This window comes from Octopus sinensis, linkage group LG22, assembly GCF_006345805.1.
Source record: "Octopus sinensis linkage group LG22, ASM634580v1, whole genome shotgun sequence".
Lineage (NCBI taxonomy): Eukaryota > Metazoa > Mollusca > Cephalopoda > Octopoda > Octopodidae > Octopus > Octopus sinensis.
The window spans coordinates 23,687,150-23,706,317 of NC_043018.1; the positions used below are offsets into that span (position 1 = coordinate 23,687,150).

The 19,168-nt window shown below is 40.1% G+C and overlaps 1 protein-coding gene across 4 annotated transcripts in view; it reads right to left on the reverse strand.

Annotated features, from left to right (window-relative positions):
• The window catches only part of LOC115223233 (sperm-associated antigen 17-like), a 74,341-nt gene that overhangs the window by 49,080 nt on the left and 6,093 nt on the right, over window positions 1-19,168 (reverse strand). For 3 of the 4 annotated variants that reach the window (XM_029793720.2, XM_036512215.1, XM_036512214.1), the window contains exons 3-9: window positions 16,093-16,281; window positions 12,258-12,426; window positions 10,219-10,413; window positions 7,487-7,653; window positions 4,728-4,875; window positions 3,547-3,698; window positions 1,189-1,326 (exon numbers count right to left, since the gene is read on the reverse strand). In XM_029793720.2, the coding sequence (XP_029649580.1) occupies window positions 1,189-1,326; window positions 3,547-3,698; window positions 4,728-4,875; window positions 7,487-7,653; window positions 10,219-10,413; window positions 12,258-12,426; window positions 16,093-16,281 (1,158 nt within the window). The remainder of the gene's footprint in view (window positions 1-1,188; window positions 1,327-3,546; window positions 3,699-4,727; window positions 4,876-7,486; window positions 7,654-10,218; window positions 10,414-12,257; window positions 12,427-16,092; window positions 16,282-19,168) is intronic. The other variant, XM_036512216.1, reaches the window with a different exon arrangement.

Sequence of the window (19,168 nt, forward strand, 5' to 3'; positions counted from 1 at the left end):
AATGCCATGGGGATTGAAGAGATACAAGGCTACAGGAGCACACCCCAAATGAAAAAGCAGCCAATGGCCTGCCTGCATATCAATTGGACCATTCCAAGGCAGTGGGGCATAATCCAAGCAATGAGAAGCTCCTGAGAATCTCAGGTTGCAAGAAGTCGCCAAGGAAACTGACCAATCTTGCCATATGCACCTACAACTGAAGTGACATATATAAATATATATTCTTTTATTCTTTTACTTGCTTCAGTCATTTAACTGTGACCATGCTGGAGCACATTTAGTCAAACAAATCGACTCCAGCACTTATTCTTTGTAAGCCTAGTACTCATTCTATAGGTCTCTTTTTGCTGAACTGCTAAGTTACAGGGATGTAAACACACCAACATTGGTTGTCAAGCAATGGTGGGGATACAAACACAGACAAACAAACATATACATACATACATATATATATATATATATATATATTATATAATACAGGCTTCTTTCAGTTTCTATCTACCAAATCCACTCGCAAGGCTTTGGTCGGCCTGAGGCTATAGTAGAAGACACTTGCCCAAGATGCTATGCAGTGAGACTGAACCATGTGGTTGGTAAGCAAGCTACTTACCACACAGCCATTCCTGTGCCTACATATATATATATTACGGAGATGTACTTGCATAGTAAGTGACTAGATCTGAGATCATGTGCTGAAACAAAAACAATTGCAGCGTTGAAGGGGTTTATAAGCCATCACACAAAAACATAGCGATGGATGAAATACTGCTAAGCGTTTCATCCAGCATGCTAACAGTTCTACCAGTTCACCACTTTAATAATTGTAGTGAGTGCGCGATTTGAATATAGAGGCACCTACCTTCTCTTCTTAGTGACGGAGACCCTCCAGTGATGACTAGTCCTTCCTCACAGCCCCGACCCGAACACTAACGATAGCAGCTGCTAGCCCAAACCCTTAGCGACGTCCTCACACGTCTTGTCACCTGCACGACCCACGTTGGAAAGGGCGCAATTTCCGCTCCCTGCGAACGCCTGACGGCTGACCCCTTCCGCTTGCCCCAGCTTCCGGTCAACGCACCCGGCTGCTGACGTCCAGCTGCTGACGTCATCCCACAATAATAATAATAATAATAATAATATATAATTGCGTTTGGGCATTTAGTGCAAATACAAGAGAAGATAACTCACCTCAGAGCAGTTGTCATCCAAAATAAGCTTCTGAAGCATCATAGACAGATGTTTTGCCAAATCTTGGTTCAAACCATCAAATGTAGGAGGTGGCTGATACTCTCGGGGAGGCAGTATACGTCTCTCTATTGCAACCACCTAATAAATAATACATTTTAGATATATATATATATATATATATATATATAAAGAGAGAGGCAATTACATGGAAAAATATATTAATTACAATAGTTTGGGTATGAAATACAAATGAGAAAAAAAGGGGCATTGAAGGGGCGATGCATACCCTACATGCAGATAAATTTTTTTTTTCAAATTCTAGTGTGACTTACAATGTGTTGCTTACCCATGTTTTTTAATTGAACTGAATTCATTTCTCATTTTTTTTTTTCAAGTATCACCCGTATAGGTATTTATACTCTATGTTCTGAGTTCAAATTCTGCCAAGGTTGACTTTGCCTTTCATCATTTCGGGGTCGATAAATTAAGTACCAGTGAAACACTGGGGTTGATGCAATCAGCTAGTCCTCTCCCTCAAAATTCAGGCCTTGTGCCTTGAGTAGAAAAGATTGCTATTATTTACAGAACGTAGGAGTGGCTATAGGCGTAGGAGTGGTTGTGTGGTAAGTAGCTTGTTTACCAACCACATGGTTCCGGGTTCAGTCCCACTGCGTGGCACCTTGGGCAAGTGTCTTCTACTATAGCCTCGGGCCGACCAATGCCTTGTGAGTAGATTTGGTAGACAGAAACTGAAAGAAGCCTGTCGTATATATGTATATATATATATATGTGTGTGTGTATGTTTGTGTGTCTGTGTTTGTCCCCCTAGCATTGCTTGACAACCGATGCTGGTGTGTTTATGTCCCCGTTACTTAGCGGTTCGGCAAAAGAGACCGATAGAATAAGTACTGGGCTTACAAAAGAATAAGTCCCGGGGTCGAGTTGCTCGATTAAAGGCGGTGCTCCAGCATGGCCGCAGTCAAATGACTGAAACAAGTAAAGAGTAAAGAGAACTTTCACATGTCACTGCTTTTATATATATATATTACTGATATATATATATTATTTGTCTCAGTCATTTGACTGCAGCCATGCTGGAGCACCGACTTTAGTCAAGCAAATCAATCACAGGACTTATTCTTTGTAAGCCTAGCACTTATTCTATCAGCCTCTTTTGCCAAACCACTAAGTTACAGGGACGTAAACATACCAGCATCAGTTATCATGCAATATTGGGGGTACAAACACAGACACACAAGCGTGCACATGCACACACACACACGCACACACAAAGGGCTTCTTTCAGTTTCCGTCAAGCAAATCCACTCACAAGGCTTTGGTTGGCCCAAGGCAACAGAAGAACCCAGAACAATGTGGTTGGTAAGCAAGCTACTTACCACACAGCCACTCCTGTGCCTATATACATTTGCTTCTATCTAGAAATCAAAGCAAATGACTACTATCCCCTTCAAACTTTGTTCGATTTGCTTGTTGTCTTTGGTCAGTAAGTGCTATTTCCTATTTTGTTTCTATCTAGAAACCAAAAGAAATCAATACTATTCCCTTCGAACTTTGCTTTTGTGACCTGGACATCAATGTTTTGGAACTGACCTATTTTCCATTATATTTCAAACAGATTCAGTGCTGAGTTACTGAATTTCAGAAATATCATTATAGCAAACATTCTGCTCAGCACCACAGATTTGCTTGTCAGTTGCTTGACCTTAACCACTAGAGCATGTCCCTGAGTGGCTAACAATATGTTCATGATCTCTGATCATGAGCAGGAGTAGTGGAGGAGCATCATAGCCATATGCTGTGAGGGATTGGGGGGGGGGGGGGTTGAATAAATATCATAACAAAAGCAAAGTTTGAAGGAAGTATTAGCCATTTTTCATACTTTCTTGGGGTAAGCAGATAGGAAATAACAGTTGCTATCCCAAAATCATGTTACACAGTATAATCCTTAACCCCTTACCCAACAATTATTTTTAAAATAAATGCATTTTTTCAGACATATTTTTTAATTGTTTTATTTTACTATGTTTTGAATGGTGATTTTGAGGTATATTTCAAACCTTATTTATTATGAATTTTAATTCAATAATATTGATTTTAAGTTACCGCTTTGGGCAGAAATGAGTTAACCCGTTTTTAGACGAAGGAACTTGTTTGCTGTTGATTTTGGCGAGTCTATCTTTTGACGAGTTAACTCGCCAGAGATAGAAAAAAACGATTTCAGTCAAAATGCATATATTCGTTTCTGCCGGGTAAGGGGTTAAGCAACCACACATTTGACACTGAAAAGATATACTCATTGTAAGAGATTGTCCAGTAAGAAAGGAGACAGCAACAAACCTGTTCGATCATGGCATGCAAAATGAGGGGAACGGTGACACACTCCATGGGAATGGTATCCATTAAGTCATCATAATAACGCATGTCCAGAGTGGTAAAAGTACGTGGCTCAATTAACGGATATTGAGGTGGGGGTGGCACGATGCACAAATCTAATAAAATAAAAAATATAGAAAAAGTAAGCAAACAAGTAAAACAATTCGGAAAAAAAAGGGAACAAATGGTAAAGAAGATTTTAGGGTGTTCTCTAAAATCTTCTTTTCCATTTGTCTTGGAAAGAGAATTGGAAGAAAAAGATAATAGATTTTTACCAAACGGCACGTAAAAAGCACCATCCATCCGTGGCCGTTTGCCAGCTCCGTCTGGCACCTGTGCGGGTGGCACGTAAAAAGCACCCACTACACTCACGGAGTGGTTGGCGTTAGGAAGGGCATCCAGCCATAGAAACACTGCCAGATCAGACTGGGCCTGATGCAGCCTTCTGGCTTCACAGACCCCAGTTGAACCGTCCAACCCATGCTAGCATGGAAAGCGGATGCTAAATGATGATGATGATGATGAAGAAGGCCTCCTTCTTGTCCGAGTTTGTCATCTGTTTTACATTCATAATTGATTTCAATAGTTTTACTTTGGGCAGCAGAGTTGTGAAGTTTGCTTTGCAAACACAAGTTTTGGATTCAGTCCCATCCCATGATGCCTTAGGCAAATGTCACCCACTATAGCTGAGGCCCAACCAAAGTCTTGTGAGTGAATTTGATAGATGGAAACTGAAAGAAGCCCATCATAGGTATGCAAGCAAGCATGTATGTAGGTATACACATACAAACACACATGTGTGCATGTGTGTATGAATACCTGTGAAGGAAGGAAGGAAGGGTGGGTGGGTAGACAGACAGACAGACAGACAGATAGAAATCCACTCACAAGATTTTGGTTGGCCTGAGCTATATCAGAAGACACAATTTGCCCAAGGTGGGACTGAACTTGGATCCATGTGATTGGGAAGCAAACTTCTTACTACAAAGCCCCAGCTGCACCTAAACTGCATGAGTTCTCATGCCAGGAATTGAACCCTAGTTGCCTGGGTGAAAGCCAAGAATCCTATTTTTTCTTTTATTTTTAATAATTAAAAAATAAACATAACATAAAAAATACCCAGCTGTGTGTGTGTAAATACTCACTGCTTGAGATTGGGACAGCTCTAGGAGGTATGGGACCAATGGTCGGAACTGCGATTATTTTTGTGTTCCTTATGAAATTCCGATACATGCGCTGTTTTTCAACAATGCCATAAAGCGTGAAGGCAAACTTCTCATAGAGTTTGGCACACTGGAAAAGGTAAAAATAAAGACATGGATGTGAGGTGATGCACTAATACAGTGTGAGGAGCAGAACAATGTAAGGGGAAGGGCAGCGTGATGGGGTGATGAGGGTGATGGGGAGGGGAGGAGCAGTGTGACGGGAGGAATGGCCTGGTGGGGTGGGATGATGGGAAGGGGCAGCATGATAGGGAGTGGTGATATGATGGGGAGGGTCAACATGAGAGGAGGGACAACATGAGGGGAGGGACAACATGAGGGGAGGGACAACATAAGGGGAGGGACAACATGAGGGGAGGTACAACATGAGGAGAGGGACAACATGAGGGGAGGTACAACATGAGGAGAGGTACAACATGAGGGGAGGGACAACATGAGGGGAGGGACAACATGAGGGGAGGGACAACATGAGGGGAGGGACAACATGAGGGGAGGGACAACATGAGGGGAGGGACAACATGAGGGGAGGGACAACATGAGGGAAGGTATGGTGTGAGGTGGGGTACAGAGTGCGATGACACAGGGTGAAGTGAAATGCAGTGTGATGAGGTGTGAGGTGAGGTACAGTATGAGGTGAGGTACATTGTGAGGTGAGGCACTTTGTGAGGTGAGGGATAGTGCAAGGTGATGTATGGTTAAGTACAGTGTCTAGTAAGGCTAAGTTGGCGAATTAGTAGTCCTAGGATCCTAAGTTCAAATCTAGCTACAGCCATTGTCAATTCCAGAGGAATATTAACCATGAGAATCTCATGTCCCACTGCACAGCATCTTGGTTAATATCTTCTATTTTAGCCCCAGGCAGACCAAAGTCTTTTTAGTGGAATTGGTAGCCATAAGCTGAAGCTTCTTGCATGTGTATATGTATTTTTCTATCTTGTTTTTTACTTGTTTCAGTCATTGGACTGTGGCCATGCTGGAGCACTGCCTTGAAGAATTTTTAGTCGAATAGATCGCCCCCAGTACTTTTTTTTTAAAGCCTGGTACTTATTCTATCAGTTTCTTTTGCTGAACTGCTAAGTTCAGGGGGCATAAACACAGCAACACTGGTTGTCAAGCGAAGGGCTTCTGTCAGTTTCCATCTATCAAATCCACTCACAAGGCTTTGGTCTGACCGAGGCTATAGTAGAAGATGCTTGCCCAAGGTGCTACACAGCGAGATTGAACTCAGAAGCATGTGGTTGGGAAGCAAGCTTCTTTCCACACAGCCACACCTGCATATATGTATGTATGTATGTGTGCATGTTTGTGCACCAATGTCTTGATATCAGGTGATGATCATACGTGGGCATCATCATCATCATCACCATCATCATCATCATCAGCATACAAGTGATACTTGTTTTCTGCCTTCCGTACTTGGAAACGAGTAAGGATCAGTGACAGGAAAGGCATCCAACCACAGATAATCTGTCTCAACAAATTCCATCTGAGCCATTCAAACATGGAAAAGTGGACGTTAAATCAATAATGTTCAAATACACAATGAAATGCTTACAGTCGTTTTGAACTTAAAACCTCCAAGTTGGGAGTCCACCACTATATCCACACAGCCATTTCACCTCAACGACCAAAGATTGAGATAAGATATGATTCAAGAACACTATCTTATTTCTTTATTGCCCACAAGGGGCCAAACATAGAGGGGACAAACAAGGACAGACAAAGGGATTAAGTCAATAACATCAACCCCAGTGCATAAGTGGTACTTCATTTATCAACTCCGAAAAGATGAAAGGCAAAGTCGACCTCGGCGGAATTTGAACTCAGAACATAAAGACAGACGAAATACCGCTAAGCATTTCGCCCGGTGTGCTAATGTTTCTGCCAGCTCGCCGCCTTCAAGAACACTATCTGACACCAGTACATCTGTGGTATGTATTTTATCAACTTCAGGAACATGAAAGCTAAAGTTGACTTTGATAGCATTTGAACTCATGATGTGAAGGGAAGCAACTAAATACCCAAGATGTTTTATCTGTTGCTCCATAATCTACCAAACTCTGATAGCATGTAGCTTAGTGGTTACGGTATTCAGCTCATGATCGTGAGGCCGTGAGTTCAATTCCCTGTGGCGCACTGTGTCCCTGAGCAAGTCACTTTATTTCACATTTAATTCACTAAATTTAGTTCATTCAGCTGATAAAATTGAGTGGTCCCTGTATTTCAAAGGAACAGCCTTGTCACATTCTTTGCCACCCTAAATCTCCCTGAGAATTACACTAACCCTTTCATTAACAACCCGGCTGAAACTGGCACTGAGTACAAATGTTCTGTTTTCATAAGTTCTGAATTAAAATCTTCCACCAAACCTTAGTCACAATTTATGTTCCTAACATTAGCTGAATGATAAGTCATTTTACTAAATTCTTTGTTATATTTAAAATAATTGAAAAAAACATAGAACATCTCAAAATAAATACAGTAACGAAAGGCTTAAGATTATACATGTCTATGGAGTACTCAGTCACTTGTGCATTAATTTCATGAGCAGGGGCTGTTCTGTTGGTCAGACCAACCAGAACCCTCATTGTCGTAACTGATGGAGTGCCAATTCAATTTACCAAAAGACAATTCTGCAGATGAAAAGAAGGAAGAAAGTCCATAAGAAAAGAAAATCTTACATCGCTTTCTAAATTGGATTCCTTGTCATCTAGAAAGTCTGTGACGTAAATGTTACGAGTTTGTGATGTTGCAGATTGCTCATTTAGGTAAATCATGGTCCACTTCCAGAAATAATCCATTGCTTTCTTTAGGCGTTCAGTCTCAGCGGCCACAGCTTCTTCTTGAGCTGAAATGTTGAAATATTTATCACAAAGACATCATATATACACGAGGGTGTGCCGAAAAGTTCCTGGCTTTTGAGTAAAAGAAAGTACAGGAGGATCGGTTAATTATGATTTTATTCAACATATTCTCCTCTCAGATTCCACACACTTATAGCAGCAGTCTTTCAGTTTTTCTAAGCGTTGTAAAAAAACTCAGAAGGTTAGGCTTACAACCAGGCCAGGAACTTTTCACCACCTCCTCATGTATGCATGTATATATGTATATATATATATATGTATGTATATATATATATATATATATATCGTAAGGTGTATTAGCCATCTGAATGTGGCTAGCCACTGGGGGGGGGGGGGGTACTGATGCTTTTAGCCCCAGGCGATCAATGTCACCAGAAGGACTTTAGACACTATCTCAGTGCCCTTGTGTTATTTGCAAAGGGAGGTCATCCTCCCTCGAAGACCCGAGTACTACATACGGACTATAGTTTCAAGGTAATTGCCTCTCGTCAACGCATATATCAGGTTGAGTAAAATGCAAGCAACATTTTGAACCATGGAGAATTAGGGGTGCATTTTTGCAGAGTTTTGAATTTTTTTTTTAAACATTTTTTTGAAATTGTCTGATAATACAGACACAGACTTGCCCAAATGCATCAATAAATTAACATTGATGTTTTTTTCACCGTTGTTACAATCATCTGAAATGGAAGGACATAAAGCAGCTGAAACTGCTCATGACATCAACAAAACGTTTGGTGAGGAAATGACCAGTGAGTGGTCAGCTTGAAAATGGTTTAAACGATTTCACAGTGGAGACCTGAGCTTCGAAGATCGTGAGAATAGTGGACGCCCATCTGTCATTGATGACGGTCAATTAAAGACCGTCATTGAGAAAGATCTGCATAAAACCACTCAAGAACTGGGAAAGAACTTCAAGTTAGCCAGAAAACTGCCTGCAACCATTTGCATGTGATCGCAAAATTAAAAAATCTCAACAAATGGGTACCACACGATTTGAATGAAAATCAGAAAATGCACGGGTATGAAATTTGCCTATTGCTTCTTCTCCATAACCAGACTGATCCAGTTCTCGACCATATTGTAACTTGTGATGAAAAGTGGATTCCATACCTTAATAAAAAAACTTTATATACGACAGGTTGCTTTCAGTCACTGTCTACCAAATCTGTTAATAAAGTTTTGGTCAGTCTGGGGTATAGGAGAATGCACTTGTCCAAGGCACTATGAGGTGTGACTGAATCCAAGACCACATGGTTTGGAAGCAAAATTCTTAATTACACAGCTATGCCTACACCTGTACCTACACACACACACACACACACACTCAGGTGTGTGGGTATGTATATATATTTATGCTTTTATCTCTAAGCAATTATATTTTTATACTGTCCAATCCTGTTTATTTACTTTGTGCAGGGTTTAGTACCAGGTAGGCTATGGCACACAAGGGACCCACTAAGGTGTTTCTGATGGACTGTGAACCCTCCCTAAAATTTTTCAAATATATTGCATTTGTGGGACAGTGAAGTTGGTGGTTTTTAGATAGGCTTTTGTGCCATGATTTATTCAACCCTTCAGCACAAAGATTACTCTGTCAAATGAAATATTTATTTATTCACATTGTTTTGACTCAATCATGCAATCTGGGACACCACAGTCTGCGACTATTTTGCACCCCTCCATATGCTGGATACTGCAGTAAATGGGAGGGTCATGAGGCTATAGTAGAAGATGCTTGCCCAAGGTGCTACACAGTGAGATTGAACTCAGAAGCATGTGGTTGGGAAGCAAGCTTCTTTCCACAGAACAAAACCCTGTTGTATCAGGACCTGTCAGTGAACTATCTCTTCCAGCCTGTGGCGCTTGAGACATTTGGAGGGGCTGGGCCACTAACAGTGAAGTTCTTGTCATCATTGGCTGCTGGACTTACTGAGGTGTTAGGTGATGCCTGTGAGGGTGACTGGCCTTTCCAATGCCTCACCATTACCCATAGTAATGCAGTGGGCATGTTGGCTTGCTTCAGTAGGTTCCAATGAACTGTGTGGTATGCAACTAATTGAGGCACTTAGTGTAACACTGATGTTTTTTCTCTTTCTCCTTTTTGTTTCCTTTCATAAAATATATTTCTTTTCGCTGAATTATTGCAAATTGTAACAATTGTTTAGTACCTCCCAACACAATAGTAAGCCCGTCAGATGTCGCCGAAAGAAAAACAGTAGAGTGTTGCTAAAAAAAAAATTATGCATTAACTCAAAGCTTTGAGACTTCAATGATATGATTATTTATTTTTAGAATGACATTGTAGAATAAGTATAAGAGGTAGGATCTGGCTGGTTTCAACATAAAATGAGTAGACTATTTGTGTCTGGTGGTTAGTTAACTGCAGAAAGGTTAATCTTAGCATACATAAGCATTGCCTGATACAGAAATGTTAGGGGAAGAATATGAAAGGATATTTTTATAGATAAGATATGATATACATGCTGGGCCAAGAACAAATGTAAAAAAAGACTCAAATGTAGGTCATTCCAGTAGTTTGTATTTACCAATTAATCTTGAGTCTTTAGGTATGAGGTTGTCCTTGTTTATCACCTCAACGGCCAAACCAGTATAATGGATAGAACCAAACTTCACAACAACATCAATCAGGATATCAATATCAGCTAAAAGTATTGGTAAACTGGGTTCATAGAATCCGCTAATAACAGCATAATAGTTAGGACCGAATTCTGGTTCATCATCTGTGCAGAGAAACAAACAATCTGTATAATTAGTCAGAAAATATTGTAGAGAAGAAAATTCTGTGATTAAATAACTAAATGGCAGGATTGGTAAAACACCAGACAAAATAATGGAATTAATTGGTAGAGCCGAGAAGAAAATGATTCTTCTGCCATGACACTGCATCCTTTAAGGCCCTCATGCTTTCCGAAATCCGTCGAAACTACACCTGATTATATATGCACTTTAGATGAGTTGTAGTGCACCTGAGCACTGTACACAATGTTTATTATTATTATTATTATATTATTATTAATTGAATCATTTTGTCCCCTTCTCTGTTGATTATTAATTTATTCAATGGAACATACAAGTAAGGCATAATCCTGGCCCCCAGCTGAGAGGGGCAATAATTCTCAATAAGGTTGACGATTTGTGATAACTAGGCCATCTCATGCCAACTTGCAAAACAGGCATAAAATTGATGATGAGAAAGATGCAGCTGCTGTTGCTGATGATGATGATGATAAAGCCACTACCAACCCTGCTACGACCAATGATGATGTTGACAGAGAAAATTAGATGTCAATTAATTAAGCAATATGATTTTTATAAGAAAAATAGGAGCAGGAGTGGCTGTGTGGCACCTTGGGCAAGTGTCTTCTACTATAGCTTCAGGTCAACCAAAGACTTGAGTGGATTTGGTAGACAGAAATGGAAAGAAGTCCATCGTGTGTGTGTGTGTGTGTGTACTTGTGTTTGTCCCCCTAACAGCGCTCGAGAATCGATGTTTGCATGTTTACGTCCCCGTAACTTAGCAGTTCAGCAAAAGAGACCGATAGAATAAGTACTAGGCTTACAAAGAATAAGTCCTGGGGTAGATTTGTTCGACTAAAGGTGGTGCTCCAGCATGGCCACAGTCAAATGAGTGAAACAAATGAAAGAATAAAAGAATACAAATATAGGCGCAGGAGTGGCGGTGTGGTAAGTAGCTTGCTAACCATCCACATGGTTCTGGGTTCAGTCCCACTGCGTGGCACTTTGGGCAAGTGTCTTCTACTATAGCCTCGGGCAGACCAAAGCCTTGTGAGTGGATTTGGTAGACGGAAACTGAAAGAAGCCTGTCGTATATATATATATATATATATATATATGTATGTGTGTGTGTGTGTTTGTGTGTTTGTGTTTGTCCCACAAGCTTTGCTTGACAACCGATGCTGGTGTGTTTATGTCCCCGTTACTTAGCGGTTCGGCAAAAGAGACCGATAGAATAAGTACAAGGCTTTACAAAGAATAAGTCCTGGGGTAGATTTGTTCGACTAAAGGTGGTGCTCCAGCATGGCCACAGTCAAATGAGTGAAACAAATGAAAGAATAAAAGAATACAAATATAACAAAAAAAAACTGAATTTTTTTTTAAAAAGTCAAGAAGACTAGGCGCAGGAGTGGCTGTGTGGTAAGTAGCTTGCTAACCAGCCACATGGTTCTGGGTTCAGTCCCACTGCGTGGCATCTTGGGCAAGTGTCGTCTACTATAGCCCCGGGCCGACCAATGCCTTGTGAGTGGATTTGGTAGACGGAAACTGAAAGAAGCCTGTCGTATATATATATATATATGTATGCGTGTGTGTGTTTGTGTGTCTGTGTTTGTCCCCCTAGCATTGCTTGACAACCGATGCTGGTGTGTTTACGTCCCCGTCACTTAGCGGTTCGGCAAAAGAGACCGATATAATAAGTACAGGGCTTACAAAGAATAAGTCCCGGGGTCGATTTGCTCGACTAAAGGCGGTGCTCCAGCATGGCCGCAGTCAAATGACTGAAACAAGTAAAAGAGTAAAAGAGTAAAAGAGTAAGACAGTAATTTACCAATATATTTGTAGTCATAGATTTCTTCGGAACGTTTCTTTAGGTTTGTCCCTTCTTTGATGGTGCCTTCTTCACCTGTTTTAGCAGCAGCCGTTTTCTTCCCGGCCGCCTTGTTCCCTTTACCAGTTTTAACCTTTTTCAGGTCGACAGTCTGCAAGGATGCTTTACGCTGAACAACACGAAACAGTTTGGGAAAACGTGAACACTCGTGCAGTGCAAGAACAGTGTGAAGGTGTGTGTGTGTGTGTGTGTGTGTGTGTGTGGTGTGTGTGTGGTGGGGTTTACAAGTAAATGTGTGCAAGTGCATAAATGTGCAAATGTGCATGTGTGCATAGCTGCATGGACATAAGCAAGCATGTGTGTATATATATATATATATATATAATATTAATTAGAGACAAAACCACTATTTTGCAAAACAAACAAGGAAAGACTTAATCAATACATAAAATTTTAATAAAAAGTAAAAAAAAACCGCCACTACAATTGTTTCATGTCTTGAACGACAATCTTCAGGTGGATTTCCGATTTTCAAGTCAGTTTCAAATTTTTACTTTTTATTAAAATTTTATGTATTGATTAAGTCTTTCCTTGTTTGTTTTGCAAAATAGTGGTTTTGTCTCTAATTAATATTATATAATATTTTACTATAAAATTGGATTTAATCCTAAATCTGATTTTTTCCCTGTAAATTTGGATTTATTCCTAATATTTATTATATATATATATATATATATATTATATATATATATAATAAAACAATACTGGGAGGATAAGAAACGGAACGAAGCGACGAATCGAAACGAACCCGACGCGAAGCGCTGTCAGACAATAGTGTAATAAATAAAATATATGCATACATACAAACGTATATGTACGTACCTACATCTACATGTATATATACTGTTGAGTTCTACATCTTTTTGTGGTGTCCTGTACGTATTTTTTTTTTTTTTTACTTGTTTCAGTCATTTGACTGTGGCCATGCTGGAGCACCGCCTTTAGTCGAGCAACTCGACCCCGGGACTTATTCTTTTGTAAGCCCAGTACTTATTCTATCGGTCTCTTTTGCCGATATATTTATATATGCATGTATATATACATGTAGATGTAGGTACGTACATATATGTTTGTATGTATGCATATATTTTATTTATTACACTATATATATATCATCATCATTTAACGTCCGCTTTCCATGCTAGCATGGGTTGGACGGTTTGACTGTGGGCTGGCGAACCAGATGGCTGCACCAGGCTCCAGTCTAGATCTGGCATATATATATCTATATATATACATGTGTGTATGTGTGTGTGTGTGTGTTTATGTGCAAATGCATGGACATCTATGCATTTCTATGTATGTGTGCATATTTATGCGTGTGTGTGTGCATTTCCATATATTTGTGTGTGAGTGTGGATATGTATCTCTACACAAGTGTGTGTGTGTGTGTGAATGTGTGAGTGTGAACATGTGTATGTGTGTGTGTGTGTGTGTGTTGTGAATGTGTCTCTATGCAAGTGTGTGTGAGTGTGAGAATGTGTCTACGTAAGTGTGTGTGAGTGTATGTATGATCATATGTCTATGTATGTGTGTGCGTGTGTGTGTGTGTAGAAAATAAAGAATGTCAGGAGTTATGTGATGAATATATTTATTTCACCAATTGATATCCATAGGATATATTGGGCATATGTTGGTGTGTGTGTGTGGGTGTGTGTGCACGCATCTACATATGTGTGTGTGTGTGTGTGCACGCATCTACATATGCGTGTGTGTGTGTGCACGCATCTACATATGCGTGTGTGTGTGCACGCATCTACGTGTGTGTGTGTGTGGTGTGTGTGTGTGTCATCATCATTTAACATCCATCTTCCATGCACGCATGGGAAGGACAGGGTATCCCTGTTTCCTTCCCATCATGCTCTTGTCCTTTCCTTCTCACCCCTTCTGGTCCTTCTGATGCTGTTGTTCCTTTTATTTATTTTTTTTTTTTTACCTCTTTTATCCCTTTTCTGGGTCACCTATCCAAATCTACATACACACATTTACTAATTACTCACTACACCTGCATTTCTGCCCCAATCTCTACCTGGAGACAGTGAAGTTTGATGCCTGCTCAATGGACTTCCAGGACTCTTGTCCACTGACTTATTCATAATAGTTTCTAATTCAGGTGCAAGGGTAGAGACAGCCAGTGCCATCTACCCTACTACTTCACTAGTACTTTATTTTATTGACCCCCAGAAGAACGAAACGTAAAGTTGACTTTAGTGGGATTTGAACTCAGAACATGAAGAATTCAAAGAAATATCGCAAGATATTTTTTTCCTGACACTTTAATGGCCCTGACAACTTGCCATCCTTTTTCGTCTAAATAACAGTAATAATCCTTTCTACTAAAGGAACAAGGCCTGAAATTTTGGGGGAGGGGACCAGTCAATTACATTGAACCCAGTGTTTCACTAGTTCTTATTTTATCAACCCAGAAGGATAAAAGGCAGAATCGACCTCGGCAGAATTTGAACTCAGATCGTGAAGACAGACGAAATGCTAGTAAGCATTTTGTCCAGTGTGCTAACAATTCTGCCAGCTCACCATCTTAATAATCATAATATTTCTTCCTTCTTATTTTGGTACAAGGCTAGTCAATTTTAGAGGGGTGAAGTGGATTGCATTGACCCCAGTACATGCCTGGTACTATGCTTTATTGATCCTGAAAGGATGAAAGGCAAAGTCAGCCTCAACAACAACTGAATGAAGAACATTAAGCCAAAAGAAATACTGGTAAGAATTTTGTCCAGCAAGCTAACAAGACCACAAATTTTGGGACAAGGTTCAATCAAAATGATTCGACCCCAGTATTTTATTGGTATTTATTTTCTTGAAACTAAAAGAATAAAGGACCAAGTCAGCTACAGCAGAGTTCAAACACACACATCACATACATACACAGAGGGAGAGCGGGGTGCATATGCGTATGTGTACAAGCTTGTGCATGTTAGTTGCATATAAGGTAAACAGGATATGTTAATGTTTGAGAATGGACGGAAGCTCATAAGGATAATAAACAACAACAATGTTAATCCTTTCTCTGAATAATTAGATTCCCAAAACACATACAAAAAGCTATAAATTTTTGCTTGCTTTGCTTTGCTTCATGCTCTTGTTTGATGGGGTTGGGGGGTCATCCCAGGTTAGTGGTCCCGGAGACGTCATCATGCAGAGAACTGACCAGGTCCACCAGTGCTCTCCGTCGCTAGCAGTCCCATGCCAACCCTTCTGCAACCTCCAAGGTGATGTCAAGCCTCTGGAGATCTTCCCCCAGTCACATCCAGCCATCTGGTGTGGGGCCTACTTCAAGGCCTCTTGCAGCCCACAGCTGCTGCATCAAAAGAGACTAAAACCCTGGTAGGTTGACCTAGTGGGAGATGGAGGACACGTCTGCACCAGCGCATGCGATGGACAGCTACGAGGTGGGAGGCTGCAGGCTGATGCATGCGCATACAGTTCTTTGTTGGAAACATGATGGTACCATCTGATGCTCTTGATGGTTCTCAGGGCTCTGCTATTGAGGCTGCCGATCCTCTTTTCCAGGGTCTTCAAGAGGGGCCACATTTCTGCTCCATAGATAGCTTTTATTTATAGCTTTATGTGTGCCACAAGAATCCACTATTTCAAAAAAGAATTATTTTGCATTCTCTCAAAAGTTTAGAAAATTCTTATAACAACAATGATGATGATGATGAGGCAATAATGGAAACAATGATGATGATAAAAGCAATGATTAGTATTACAACAACGATGATGATGATGATGAAAATGTAAATCTACCTACTTTTTCTACAGGTTTAGATTTGGCTATGTCGTCAGCTTTTAATGACAACAACTTAAACTTGATGAGTTTGGCCAAAAGCTCACTAGGAATTGGTTCCTTGCTATCAATAAAGGCTTTACATGCCTCGCATACCTCAACATATTGAGGGGCATCTTTACCTCGACCTTTTGGATTGCCATAAACGTTTACCTAGAAAATAAGATGTACAATATTACATATATGTGTGTGTGATACCCCTTATTGGTCACAGCTAATACAAGGGAGATAATCATGTATTCACAATATTTGGTGGGATTTTGATAGTAACTTTGAAGTTTCACTCGATGACTTATTCAGACAGTTTGAATAAACCATGAGATGAAACTCCAAAGTCACGTTCAGTAATAGTAGCGAGTCTTTTAGTCAGTTACTATATCTGGGGTTTTTTTATGAACATAAAAAACATTTTTGGCAGTGTGTGTGTGTGTGTCCTTGTCAGTGGTTTTCCTCCCCTCACACATTCACGACACCAACCATGTTCTTTGTTTATTTAATTCATCCCTTTCAACTCCTGTTCACCCTCATTATTAAATCTTTATACACTGTAATCCCACTACACAGCACACATACATACACATATATATATATATATATACATACACACGATGCACTTCTCTCAGTTTCCATCTATCAAATTCACTCACAAGGCTTCTGTTGTCCTGGGACTATAGTAGAAGACACTTGCCCACCAAGGTGCCATGCAGTGGAACCGAACCCAAGATAACATGGTTGGAAAGCAAGCTCCTTAACCACACAGCCACATCTGCACCTATAACCATACATATCTGTATCTATTTATACATGATGCATATGCATTACATGCATGCAAGCATGTGTATGTAACATGTATAGTGTGTGTGTGTGTGTGTGTGTGTGATATGTATGCATGCATGTGACAAACACGTTTATGACATGAATGTATGTATATGTGATGTGTGTGATGCATGAGATGTGTTTATGATTATACATGATGCGTATGTGTTACATGCATGCATAGGTGTGTATGCAATGTGTCTATGTGACACTGTATGATTGTGTGTATGTAAAACATCCAATAACAGAAAACAATTGCTCCTAAAAACAAAAGCTTGAGCTAGTCGTTCAGGTAGACCCAAGAATCCCAAGATCTTAACCCTAACCTGACTGAAAGTGTTCGTCTAAACCAGTGATTCTCAATTAGGGTCCATATGACCCTTGGAAGGCCATACAAGATTTGGATCTTTTCAGTTTGAACGGCAGTTTTTTAAAATAATTTCCACGTAACTAAACACTTTTAAACTTCGTATACTGGTAGAATGTGTTTATAAAACATCTTTTTCTCTTGGCTTTATTGAGAAAATTCTATGGTTTGTAAGATATTTGCTGTTTTTTTTCTTCAATTTCTGCAATTTCAACCAATCAGTGACGTCTATTGAGTTAAAAAGCATTCTGCACCATATGAATATGTCCCTCGTTTAAGAAACAGATTGGGTTTATTTACATTTGTGAAGAAGAAAAGATACCCTTCCCCCCACCCCTAACCCTAAAACAGATTGAAATGCAATAGATCGATACTAGGGTCATAATTATGGGTGACAATTTCATATGACACTGCTAGAAAAAACTGCCGTTCAAACCAAAATGATTCCAAGATTTTGTTGTCGTTTAAATTTATGTACAATAAGCTACTTATATTTCTAAAATGTGAAGGCGCGTGGCTCAGTGGTTAGAGCGTCGAGCTTACGATTGTGAGGTTGTGAGCTCGAATCCCGGACAGGGCTGCGTGTTGTGTTCTTGAGCAAGGCACTTTATTTCATGTTGCTCCAGTTCACTCAGCTGTAGAAATGAGTTGCGACGTTACAGGTGCCAAGATGTATCGGCCCTTGCCTTTTCCTTGGACAACATCGGTGACGTGGAGAGGGGAGGCTGGTATGCATGGGCGACTGCTGGTCTTCCATGAAACAACCTTGCCCAGACTTGTGCCTCAGAGGGTAACTCTCTAGGTGCAAAACCCATGGTCAGTGTCTGACCGAAGGGGGTCACCACCACCATTTCTAAAATACACCAAATATCTTAATTTCTTATTTATACAATTCCTAATAATATATTTGTTGTTGTTGTTTTTTTTTTGCATCTCAGAAACTTTAACCCTTTAGTGTTTAAACCGGCCATACCAGGCCAAAATTGTCTTCCAGTTTTATGCTCAAACCAGCCAGCTCTGACCTCTCACACCTACCCTACAAAGTCAGGGGCATCATCAAAATCTGAGTTACAAGATGCTGTACAATTAATTTAAAACAATGTAATTAAACAGGCTTTACATTTGACAGATTAATCTGAATGCTAAAGGGTTAAATGTACTTGGGTATAGAATTCCAGGTACAAGTAGAATACATATAGCTGTTTATGTACCAAGTTTAATTCTACCACCACAATTAAAGATATGGTTGCAGACTCAAAGACTTGGATTTCCTAACAATATTTGATTTTAAAAAATATAACAGGAGTTTTTTTAATTATCGAATGGCTATGATGGTCCACCCGAGTAAAATAGCAATCGAAGGGTGTCCACAGGTAAAAAATGATTGAGAAACACTGGGGTAAACAAAGGTAACCAAAAAGAGAAAAGGAGAGAGGAGAGACAGACAGACAGACAGAGCAGTGTCATCAGAGACTTGAGCTCACTGAAGAATTATCTGGGAGTCTTACAAGTCAAGGATCCTAATTATGATCTCTGTATGCTGTGGTTTACTGTCAATAAATGTGGTTTAGTGGTTAGGGTGTTGGACTCATGATCGTAAGATTGTGGTTTCGATTCCTGGACCAGGTGATCTGTTGTGTTCTTGAGCAAGACACTTCATTTTACATTGCTCCAGTCCACTCAGCTGGCAAAAACGAGTAATCTATCCAGGTGGAGAATATATATGTCATGGAAACTGGGAAACCAGCCCTTATGAATCGGCATGACCCAAGAAGGTAACTTTACCTTTACTTTATTGATTAGCCCTGGGGCCTATAATGCTAAGATGGCCTTGTCTGACAGAGAGAGAGAGAAAAA